The sequence below is a fragment of the Sinocyclocheilus grahami genome, unplaced genomic scaffold (genome assembly GCF_001515645.1).
Source record: "Sinocyclocheilus grahami isolate Dianchi unplaced genomic scaffold, SAMN03320097.WGS_v1.1 scaffold895.1, whole genome shotgun sequence".
NCBI classification, from domain to species: domain Eukaryota; kingdom Metazoa; phylum Chordata; class Actinopteri; order Cypriniformes; family Cyprinidae; genus Sinocyclocheilus; species Sinocyclocheilus grahami.
The window spans coordinates 238694-251648 of NW_015506074.1; the positions used below are offsets into that span (position 1 = coordinate 238694).

The 12955-nt window shown below is 34.4% G+C and overlaps 2 protein-coding genes across 2 annotated transcripts in view; both read right to left on the reverse strand.

Moving 5' to 3' along the window:
* The window catches only part of LOC107563891 (homeobox protein DBX2-like), a 9593-nt gene extending 7724 nt beyond the window's left edge, over positions 1-1869 (reverse strand). The window contains exons 1-2 of the mRNA XM_016248857.1: positions 1830-1869; positions 37-132 (exon numbers count right to left, since the gene is read on the reverse strand). Coding sequence (XP_016104343.1) covers positions 37-132; positions 1830-1869 — 136 coding nt within the window. The remainder of the gene's footprint in view (positions 1-36; positions 133-1829) is intronic.
* Positions 1870-5867: 3998 nt separating this feature from the next.
* On the reverse strand, positions 5868-8064 carry LOC107563897 (secreted frizzled-related protein 2-like). The gene is made up of 4 exons (XM_016248862.1): positions 7796-8064; positions 6781-6950; positions 6301-6393; positions 5868-6178 (listed from the first exon to the last, which is right to left on the reverse strand). Exons 1-4 carry the CDS (start codon positions 8062-8064, stop codon positions 5868-5870), a joined length of 843 nt encoding a protein of 280 aa, XP_016104348.1.
* Positions 8065-12955: the final 4891 nt, after the last annotated feature.

Below are 12955 nucleotides of genomic sequence, written 5' to 3' on the forward strand. Positions count from 1 at the left end.
TGCGTGCGTGCGTGCGTGTGTGTGTGTGTGTCTTACTAGGGAACAGAGGAGCAGACGACATCACAGGTCCAGATCCAGAGCAGCGGGGCAGAGAAACACCGGTCATGATAACTGGAGACGGATGAGTGCAAACTGTAATCACATTATATCACATGAATCTGCAGCTCAAACATCATGTTAAAAATAGACATGAGCAGTTCATAGTATTATTCTATCACGTGAAAATAGTCAATAAATAATTATTATACATGTCTAGATGTTATAGTGATAGTGTGCAGAATGTACTGTATTTATGTGATTAGATTCTGTAAAGTAGCTAAACAACAAGGCAGCATGTAAATAATATTTATGCAATGCGTAATGTCCGTATATGTTAAAAGTTATTAATTTTAACAACATAATGGTTATATGCAGGTAAATGCGCTCTTAAAAATACAATTAAACAAATAGGTTGTGACTGGTAGTGTGATATGCATCATTAAAAACGACTTTAAATAATATTTTTCTAAATCCAGTATACTAATAATTTCATTAAAGCCTTAATATACATTAAAATATTATTGTAATTTATAGACTACATATAATATTTAAATGTATATATTCTATGACAAGTACAAATAAGTAAATATAAAATAAATAACATCCTATAATTGAAGGGAAGGAATAATTAATTAATTAATGAACAAACAAACAAATTAATTATCTTTCCAATATATTACTCTAAAATGTTGATGCTGATGTACAGTGAAAAATGTGACTATTTTAACTTTCAGTACTGTTTGTAAATGTAGATGTATTTTCACAAAGATATTGAGAATCTGAACTGATCCCAGCTTTTAATTTAATTCGAAATTAATTTAATTTCTTTTGATGATGTTACGAGAACGTTCAACTTTATTACCATAGTTAACTCAAACTAAAAGCATACAAACATTTTCATTACTTGAAATAAAATATTTTTTAAAAAGTTAAACTTATTTTCAATTTCATTTAATTGAACTTGATGTACTAAAATAACAAACTTAAACTGAAATCAAAAATTAATAAAAAAAGAAAGAAATATTGCAAAAAGAAATAAAATGACAAAACACAACAAAAATACTAAAAACTAAATAAAATTAAGATTAAATCAGAAAATATAAAAATTTAAAATATATTTAAAATAGTGCCGTCAAATGATTAATCGCATCCAAAATAAAAGTTTTTCTTTACATAATATATGTGTGTGTGCTGCGTATATTTATTATGCATATATAAATACACACACATGCATGTATGTATTTCAGAAAAATATGTTATGTTTATATAGCTATTAAATATATTTATTTATTTATTTATTTATAATAAGGATGGTCTGAGTATTGAGAATCACAAAAAACAGACTTTTTAAAATGCAAAACAGGGTAAAACATGAAAAGATGAAGTTTTAGCATCACTAGAAAATAAATCTCATTAGCATTACCATAATGTCAAAAATAATAACGTTTTATATTTAAACTGTAAATCTAATGCTCTTTGTTGTATTTGCTGTGCTGCCTTTAATGTATGCCAATTTACATTCAAAATCTTTGTGTTTGTAATAATTTTACAGTGCAAATGATGGTATTACAGTAATGTAAATCAAATTAGTATTGAGAATTACAAAAACAAAAATATTTTTGATGCAAGTTATTATTTTTATTATTATTTTAGGATATAAAAGGATATTCAAATATGTCTTCCAAACTAAAAATAGCTTAAAAATGTATTTTCTGTTGCAAAGCAGAAATGTTATGAAAGCCAAATCTGCTTGATTTGGCCAGAAGTTGTGAGCATTATTTGACTTTTACCAAGAGTTTTCAGAACGGCTGCAGACGTGTTTCCCAGCATGCTTGTTTTCTGTGTGTCGCTCTTTCATCAGAATCACAAACACAAGCGTGTACTGCTCAAGACACAATCTGATCAGAAATATTTCAGACACAGACACAGAGAGATGCCATGTGTGGATTTATCTCTCTTATGTAGGATTCACCAGTTGTTCTTTAATGTTTTCCTTCTACAAAGATAATGATACAACTAATACAAATATGATAATGTTTTAATACAGTATATATATATATATATAATTCTCAAAATGCTTTCAAAATCTACTTAATCCACAATGTATCTGATCAGCAACTTATCATTAATGAGTAAATGTCACAAAAATTTAATTTTTTTTTATGTTATTACTGCCCTTTTTATTAATTTAAAAATTGAGAAATTCTTTGAAATTTCTAATTATGCATGAACCACACAAAAAAAAACTATAATGCAAAATGTATTTATATATTTTTGTTTTTTGTTTTTTGTTTTTGTTGTTCTTTTAGTGAGAAATTGTATATATTCTCAGGTTATATGTTCTTATAAATTTCATACAATTATATATTCAATAAAAATTTCTCACCAATATAAAAATATATATATATATATTAGTGAGAAATTGTATTTGAATATATAATTGTATGAAATTTATAAGAACATATAACCTGAGAAATACAGTTTTAACTTCATTGAACGACATTGCATTCAATTCTTTTGAATTCATAACTCATTGCTCAAAAACAGTCCAAATTTACCTACATATTTATTTCTAATAAAACAAAATACATATTACTCTGAAAAGTCTTTTTTTTGCATAACCCTTCACTTTCAGATGAATAAAGTGGTCCATTTTTCACACTGCGATAGTTTGTCAATAAATGCACATATTCATATTCATGAACAATATTCAGTTCCAAAAGTGTGAGAGATATGGGGAAAAGGTTTTTCCACTAATACAACTTCATAGATCATTGTATATAAGTAGTTTAACACCTCATGAGACTCTATATCTACAAACATTAAAATGGTTATATCTCATAAAAAATTATTGCAAAAAAAAAAAAGATGTGTATTTGAGGGTTTTAAAGCATTTGCAAAGTTTCATTGCCTTACTAAAAATAATGCTTTTTTTTTTTTTTTTTTGCATATGTCTTCTAGGTCAAAACGCACTCAGATGCACTGGAAATGTGTCTCTGCTCAGTCTGTGTCAGAGCAGAAGTGTGCTGTGTCTAGCTCTGCTGTAAACAGGCATGTCCCAGCGCAGGCCAGTCTTTTGGGGGAAACATCACCTCATGCTGGGCATGCTAATCGCCGCAGACAGCCGCTCTCTTTGTCCCCTCGACACAGAGCCAAAGGGCACATGTAATCAAATTTGCAGTTTTCTTGGCCTCGCTGGTAGCGGGCAGGCCGCCGGCCGATGAATATGTAATGTGTGTTAACGCTCGGGTTATAGATCAAGAAATGAACTTGTGACTAATCAAACATCAATGCGGTCAGCGGTGTGATGGAGAAACTCTAAACTCAGTCCAGAACTAGACCGCGCTGGTCAGATCATTCAAACTCTTCCTCATATTAAGACCAAGATGATGCAGATGGGGTTTAACATAGTGATATCTGTAACTATGTTTACTAAAGAAATGAACACATTCGATTACAAAATAAGAGCCTTGAAAACTCAGAGATGTTTATTGATGAAGCATCTTACATTTTTTGCAAATGATGTATAAAAGCAGTGTTAAGTCTCTGGGGTATATTTGTAGCAATAGCCAAAAATACACTGTATGGGTCAAAATTATTAATTTTTCTTTTATGCCAAAAATCATTAGGATATTAAGTAAAGATCATGTTCCATGAAGATATTTTGTAAATTTCCTACCGTAAATATATCAAAACTTAATGTTTGATTAGTAATATGCATTGCTAAGAACTTCATTTGGACAACTTTAAAGATGATTTTCTCAATATTTAGATTTTTTTGCACCCTCAGATTCCAGATTTTCAAATAGCTGTATCTCAGCGAAATCCTAACAAACCATACATCAATGGAAAGCTTATTTATTCAGCTTTCAGATGATGCATAAATCTCAATTTTGTAAAATTGACCCTTATGGCTGGTTTTGTGGTCTAAGCTCTCACACACATATATATATATATATTCTAGTCCGCATGGTTTTCCCAAACAGGCAGAATTAGTCCTTTATGAAGTGGAGTCACTAAACCATTTGTTCATGTGAACCCATTTAAAGCTTTTATGCCTTTTAAAGGACAACTGAAAAAACCGAGAGCCCTCACTGAGAGTGTCTAAAGAGCCTCTGAATCAAAGAGCACAATGCAGGGAGACCCGGGGCCGAAGCGGGGCCCCTAATGCGTTTGATTCACGCTCGCAAACCGTTCTAGATGCCATTTTCTTCAATAAACATATCATAAACACGTGAAACTGAAAAGGCGTTGGATGAGAGTCAGACTCTACTTCTGATAAAGCAGTTCTGACAACAGTTGAATCATGAAATCTGCATAAATCCTGTATATTCATACTGGTTCAGGTAAACTCTGTTGAGATGTGACTTACTTCATTCATATTCCTAATAGCAGCCAATCACATCCCATTAAATAAATCATTTTTGAACCTGTTTAATGAAATGAACTGTCCAAATGAACCGATTCACTCAGATGAATCAGATATTCTTGAAGAGATAGTTTGATACGCTGTTGTTTTTCAAATACATACTGTATGTTATTTATTATATATTTTAAAATGTTTTTTTCAAGGTGTCTGTCATTTTCATGTGGAAGACATTCAAATTACATTTTATTATAATTTTTTCTTTTTGTAATCTTGAATGGTTTCTGTTATTGGTATCATTTTCACGTGGAGAAAATCATTTAAAAATTACAAATTATTTTATATTTTTATAACTTTAGATCTGTCTATCTATCAAAGGTTTGAGGTATGTTTTTCAAAGAAATTAATACTTTTATTAATCAATGTAACTTGTATAACAGCGTTTATTTGAAATAGAAATCATTTGTAACATTATAAATGTCATATTTGACTCATTTAGTGCATCTAAATGAGTCAAATATGACATTTATAATGTTACAAATGATTTCTATTTCAAATAAACGCTGTTCTTTTAAACTTTCTGTGAATCTGTGAATCCTGAAAAATACAATTTATCACAGTTTCCACAGAAATATTGTGCAGCACGACTGTTTTCAACATTGATAATAATCAGAAATGTTTCTCGAGCAGCAAATCAGCATATTATACTGATTTCTGAAGATCATGTGACACTGAAGACTGGAGGAATGATGCTGAAAATACAGCTGCACATCACAGAAATACATTATACTTTAACAGATATTCACATAGAAAACAGCTATTTGACATTTTTATAATATTTCACAGTTTTTAATGTATTTATGACCAAATAAATGCAGCCCTGGTGAGAAAACATTCAAAAATGGTGTATTTTCATTTCATTATTTATTTATTTACTTAATTTTTTAAAGAAATAAAGCAACTGAGTTTCACACTAATGGTAAATAGCCTAATTTTAGGCCAAATATGGATGCAAAAACACAATAATATAGTAGAAACATTTATTATTTACAGCACAAAAACAACGAAAAACAGACATAAATACACTTGCATCTGGATATCTTTCTTTACAAAGTACATCTGAATAGAAAATAACATTCTTTACATTTAATCTCTATGTACAACAGTCGGAGTGCATCTCAAGAGCTGTGTGTGTGTGTGTGTGTGTGTGTGTGTGTGTGTGTGTGATGTGTGAAGTGTGTACTGGTTTATATATCCTGGTGGGGACTTAAACCTGAATACACACAGACTCATGGGGACTCGTGTCACGGTGGGGACCTAAATTGTGGTCCCCACGGGTACAAAAGCTTATAAATCATACAGAATTAAGTTTTTTGAAAATCTAAAAATGCAGGTATATTTGTTGCAATAGCCAACAATACATTGTATGGGTGCTATTGGTTTCGTTTGAGGGTGCCTAGCTTCAGCATTTGTGGTGTTTCCATTTGCGCGCGGCGGCGGCGATGTGCAGGTCTTTCTTGAGCCACGGGAACAGACTGGACAGCTGGATGGAGCCGGAGGCGCGCATCGTTCCCGTGATGAGGTAGAGCTGCGCGCGGCCGGGGCGGGCCAGCGTGAGCGCGCAGCGCAGGTTGATGAGCAGCCAGCGCTGGATGAGGCTCGCGGTGTCGTAGGGGAGCAGCGGGCCGCGCCGGATCAGCTCCACGGGGCCCTCCACCGTCAGCTCCGGGTCCGCGGAGGGCAGGCGGCGCCGCGAGATCTTGGCTTTGACGGCTGCGGAGAGAAAACACGGTGAGTTAACGTGTCCCAAAAGTCCCTAAACCGCATCACAAGACTCTAACCTTCAACAAAAACCATAACCAAATTGATATGTACAGGCAATAATAATCGCGTACCGAAGTCGTTGAGGCACAGCGCGTCCAGCACGGTTTTGAGAGACGGCGCTTCCTCCACAGACGGACAGCTTTGACACACAGGCTGAGGGAAATCTGTCCACACGAGAACATATACCGTTAAACCAATACATTTACGTTTATTTTTGTATCTGTAAAGCTGAATAAATAAGCTTTCCATTGATGTATGGTTTGTTAGGATAGGACAACATTTGGCTGAGACGCAACTATGATAAAATCTGGAATCTGAGGGTGCATAAAAATCTAAATATTGAGAAAATCATCTTTAAAGTTGTCCAAATGAAGTTCTTAGCAATGCATATTACTAATCAAACATTAAGTTTTGATATATTTACTGTTGGAAATAATCATTTATCTATTATCTGTAAAATTATACAATTTTTACATTTATATAAATTTGTATTATTATTTTGATTTAATTTGATCTGTCTGTCTAAGTGTGTGAATGTCAGAGGGCCTCACCTTTGGAGAAGGCGCTGATGTGTTTGGGCAGCGGTGTCAGACACGTGTCGTCCTGCGCGGGGAATCGGTCGCAGTCCAGGGCTTCGGGCCAGGCGTGTCCGTGACAGGCCAATACAGGAGCGCAGCTCTCCCTCACAGCTACGCACACGCTCCGACACGGCTGGATGAACCTGCGGACGCAAGCACACCTGAGTTTAGAAAGAGTCCTCTGCACAATCTGACTCTGCTGCAGCCTAGAATTAAACCGCTGCTTTCGACTGGCCAGAGGAGAACGGCACACTATTTCGACACACTAACACGTTTAATCCTACATTTTCCCCAGACATGTGAATATCCAAATGATGTGACATTAGTAACCCTTTGAAATAATCAATAATTGTTTTTACATTTTTTGGGGAAAATTTGTGTTTTAAGGTCGGTCACAATTTTGGGATAATGTGTGTACTGAATTAACACATTTCTGCAGTCATAAAAATTGTTATATATCTTAGCCCAGCTATTTTAAACGGTTTGATCACATTCTAGGGTTACCATTACGCATTAAAAAATCCTTATCCAACACTGACAGAAATACTGAGATTAAAGACAAAAAAAATACAATCATCAACATATTTTAAAATTGTTACATTTTTGTAACATATATCATCAAATTTTTATATTAGTGCTACCAGTATCACAACATCAATATTGTATCATTTGAACTTTTAATTTAGTGCAATATTTTGTGCGATCTTCACTAACAGCTGCAAGGATTTCGAAAGTGGCCGCAATCAGTGTTGAGGACCACTGTCTGTAAGTTTAACCCTAGCTGGCTTACGCGTTTGAAAATGATTAACAGGTGAAAACATTAGAAGTTTAGAAAAGTATTCAAATGTAATCGGGTACATTAATAAAGTAATTGAAATCTGTAACATTTCCAAAGTAACCTTCCCAACACTGTATGTAAATAACGCTGGCTTGACAAAAAACACAATGAAATCTCCTCCAGTCCCTCGTCCGAATCCTCTGCACGTACCTGTCGAGGCAGACGGGAGCGACGAGCGAGCAGACGAAGGCCCGGGCCTGCGGATGACAGCCGGTGTGAAGCAGCGTCCTCCAGTCGTCCGAGCGAGGAACCGCTTCCTCCAGACTGCTGTGGCCCAGCAGGTTAGGCAGACGCATCTCTGAGTACGGCACGTCCTGGCACACGCTCATCTGCGGCGGGACGGGGACGCAGCGTGTGGTCTGGCCCAGGTCGAAGGCCCCGGCGTGGGCCACCAGGAGCAGCAGGCAAGACAGATGCATGATCCTGACAGAGGTGTGGAGGTGAGTGATGCAGGAGCTGAGCCGGCTCGGGCTTTATATAGAGGCGGGCAGATGTTATCAACGACACATCAGAGGGACGCAGACAGGGTGACGAGCAGGAGATAACGGGCCCAGACGGGGGGAGCAAGGGGGGACATTATCAAAGAGATCCACACACACACACACTTAAGCTGCTGACGGCCACAAACCCATGCGACTTCATTTCACAGGACAGTTTTAGCTGTATTTATACATTCAGATCATTTCACATGATAAAACTGAACAGTAAATAGTAATATCAGTCAAGATGTTGGTTGAAATCTGCTGCAATTTCATGCAACTTCATCAAAAACACTCTCTGAAGTATTTGTGCAAACGTGGTTTTTGTGACATTTTTAGTGCGTGATTCATTTATACACTTAGATAAAGTTAGATGATAAAACTGAACGGTAAATAGAAATATCAATCTAGATGTTGGTTGAAATCTGCTGCAATTTCATCAAAAACACTCTCTGAAGTATTTGTGCAAACGTGGATTTTGTGGCATTTTTGGTGCATGATTCATTTATATATTCAGATCATTTTAGATGATAAAACTGAACGGTAAATAGTAATATCAATCAAGATGTTGGTTGAAATCTGCTGCAATTTCATCAAAAAACACCCCTTGAAATATTTGTGCAAACGTGGTTTTTGTGACATTTTTGGTGCATGATTCATTTATACACTTAGATAATATTTGATGATAAAACTGAACAGTAAATAGAAATATCAATCAAGATGTTGGTTGAAATCTGCTGCAATTTCCTGCAGTTTAGTCAAAACCACTCCTTAAAATATTTATACATTTTGTATAATTTTAGTGCATCATATGTTTAGGCCATTTATAATAAAACTGAATTATAAATAGTAATATTAGTCAATATGTTGGTTGAAATCTGCTGCAACTTCTTCCAAAACAAACCGATTTTGTGACATTTTTGGTGCATGATTAATTTATACATTCAGATCATTTTAGATGATAAAACTGAATGTTAAATAATAACAAAATATTTGTGCAAATATACATTTATGACATTTTTAGTACATGATTCATTTATATGTGTTCATTTATGACCAATAAATAATAATAATGTCAGTTAATATGTTGAAATTTGCTTCAGTGTCCTGAAATTTAGTCAGAACTACTCTCTTAAATTTCTCTACGTATGTTTGAATAAAATATTTGTGCAATCTTCATTTTTGTGATGTTTGAATCATTTATAGCAAAACTGAATGAATAATAATAATAATAATCGAGATGTCGGCTGAAGTCTGTTGCACTTCTCGTAATTTAGTCAAAACTAAATTGTGCAAACACAATTTTTCGTGTGACATTTGTAGTACATGATTTGTTTCATATGATAAAACTGAACGATAAATAATTATAATATCAGTTAAAATGTTAGTTTAAATCTGCTGCAATTTAGTTAAAAGTACTCTTTACATTTTATTAAAAATAAAATATTTGTGCAATAATAATTGTGACATTTTAGTGCTTTATTTATATTTAGATCCTTCATAATTAAAACCGAATGATGAATAATAATATCAATCAAGATGTTGGTTGAATTCTGGTGCAGTCTAAAAACAGTCAGCTAACATCATTTTTTGTGATACTTTTAAGTACATAAATATACTCAAATAATTTCATAAAAATGCAACACCATATAAAACTGCATTTGCACCAATAATTTGCTAATAATTAACATCTACGTTAAACTAAACTTCCAATGTTTTGGCTTCTGTTATCAGTAGTTTCAAGAGATTCAAAATAAAAGGTTTTAATGCATCGATATTCTATTCTATTCTTGTTTTATTAGTTTATTCTAGCAGTGTCAGTGTTTGATATTGACGTTGTTCCACCTGACATCTGATGCAGAAATGTACTGCAGCACAAACTGTAAAATGCAGCATAATGGCTGATGACGTCCACATGCACGGATGATTTTTGTTGGGAATGAAACTGTCCGCTCATCAGGAGTTTTTCTGTGAGCTGAACGTCTGGTCTGCGTGGAGACCGGCGGGCAGACAGGCGTCTCTGACAGCTCCTCTGTCTCCAGCATGTCAATTTGAGCTTCCTCTGCCAGCGAGAGCGTCGCGAGCAGCCTGTCTGCAGTCTACCTGTCCTGCGGCGCACCTTTGATCTGACTCGACGGGCTGCATTCGTATTCAAATCCTCCAGCTCGTGCTGCAGAGGGAACAGGGCTTTGTCCCTCTAATGTCTCAGACGCTCTTAACGCAGCGTGCTTCACTGGATTATCTCACATTAGTGCTCCTGACATTTGCATTTACAGCCCTTCACTTCTGCAGTCTGACTCAAGTCCTGTCTGTTGCTTTCGCTCGGTCACGTTTATACTTCAAGCATTTCCTTGAAGTATAATAAACGGCATGCTTATTGCATCAATCCCAGTGTACTGGATTTATGCACACACTGTAATATCAGGAATTTGTGACCAATTATTCAGTAAAAATAATATTTTTATTTGGTGAATAGAATGCACTTTTCACCATTTCAACGTGAGAATATCTATAGTTCTGTGACTTTTAAATATTCTGGCTAATTGTTATTACTTTTCCTGCCTTCAAAAATGACAATTTCAGACTCTCAGAATGCGTTTTATTGCTTCTGGATATGAATTTGAAACAAATCCAGTATGCTAGCTTTATACACGCACTATAAATTTCTCGTTCTAGCACTTTTTGGCCAATTATTCAATTCAAGATGACATTTAAGTGAACATTTTTCTTTTAGTCGTTTCAGTGTTTCAGATAAGAGGATAAGTAGGAAAAGTCATTTTCACTGCATTTCTGTGACTTCGAAATATTTTACTGATTTTTATTACTTTTCCAGTCCACAGAATGGCAATTTGTAGACTCTTAGAGGATGTTTTATTCATTGTAAACAGACATCCACACAATAATGTCATCGTTCCTGCACTTTTTGGCCAATTATTCGTTTCAAAATGTCATTTCAATAATTTTTGCATGAACAATTTCAGTATTTTAGAGGGGAGAATAACTAGGGGAAAATACATTTCTGTTACTTTAAATATTTTGCTAATTTTTATTCGTTTTTCAGTCTCAAGAATGTATTCAGATGTGTGCACTATGATATCAGCGCTCCTGCACTTTTGACCAATCATTCATTAAAAATAATAATTTTATTAAAATACATTTTTGATCAGTTTAATACATTTATTTTTACAATTTCAATATTTTAGAGGTGAGAATGACTAGAAATAACTAAATTTCTCTGACCTCTAAATATTGTATTAATTTTTATTACTTTTCCAGTCCCAAAAATGGCTAATTCTAGACTCCCGAAAGATGTTTTAATGCGTAATTTAAATAAAATAATGTTGCGTTGCCCTACCATATGACAAGGCATGATTTTAAACAGCGTTTTGCTGAGTATGCATGCATTTTTAAAACTCCGTTTAGAATATTAAAACAGTGCACACTTAAAATGAAGGTAAAAAGATGATTGAAATGAATTTTTCACTTATATATTTATACAGATTTCAACCTAAATGCATCATGCACAGGTTATTTGTCAACTACAGGCTTGTACTGTAAGCCACCAGAGTGATTCGATCAAACAGATCTCCCAGAAGACATTTACATGCACAGAAGAGGACAAGTGTTTCCAGACGGTAAATCGGAGGGACTGGAGCCCCTGAGATGAGAAGCCAGTCTGGACTCTCTTTATGACTGAAGACGGTCTGGATGTGTGGCACTTCTTCATCTGAAGTCTCCGGCTCTGCTCGCATCGGCCCCAGCCTTCTGGGCCACTTTACTGCCCTGGACAGACGGCAGCTACTGAGGGACCTAACTGGCCAATTAGAGACACATTCCCATTTAGGAGAACAATGGGGTTAAGCACCCCTCTCGCCGCTGATTAGCCCCCGCTGCTTGTTATTCTTTCTAACGGCCCTCCTGTGTTTGGATTGTTAATATGTGAGCGCTAATGGGACTCGTTCAGTTGCAGCTGAAGACAGCGTCTACTTCATGTGTCTCGTTTGGAGGAGCTGGTGCTGTGCTGGAAATCTAAATAGTATGCAGTGCGCCGCATTGTGACCATGTTGTGTACAGTTCTGTGAAACAAATGTCTTCATTGTCAGTCAGTATTTATTCATATGTTGAATTAGCTTTTATTTTCACTCTAATTTTAGTAATATTTCTATTTTGCTTTATTTTTATTTCACCGTTTTATTTTCAGTAGTTGTCAAGGCAACATTCCTCATTTTTATGTTACATCAGTTTTTTTATCTAATATTTATGTTTTAATTTTTTATTTAATGTCAGTTGATTTTTCAATTGAAAGCAGTTTATATAATTTTAGGTTAACACTATAATATACTATTATAGATTTATTATTGAAATACAGTTATAGTTTTTTTTAAATATTTTTAATGTTTACTTTTCATCATTTCTGTTTTCACTTTAATTTTAGTCAGTTTGTTGTGTTTTTTTGTTGTTTTTATTAGTTTTTAAAATATTTTATATAGCTTTCATTCATTTTATTTCATGGCACATAGATTTTTGTTTAAGTTTAATGCGTTTAGGGTTTTCCTCTAAATTTTTCATTTTTTATTATTTTATTGATTTCAGGTTTTTTTTCAATTGAAAGTAATTTTTAATAATTTTAGGTTTAGTTGATTTGTTGCATTGTTATTTAATTATCATTCATGTGCTATTATAGTTTTTTTATATTTTCAAATAGAGGGTTTTATATTTTCTCTTTTCACTTTAACTTTTGTGTGTGAGAGAGAGAGAGAGAGAGTGTGTGTGTGTGTGTGTGTGTGTGTGTGTGTGTGTGTGTGTGTGTGTGTGTGTGTGTGTGAGAGAC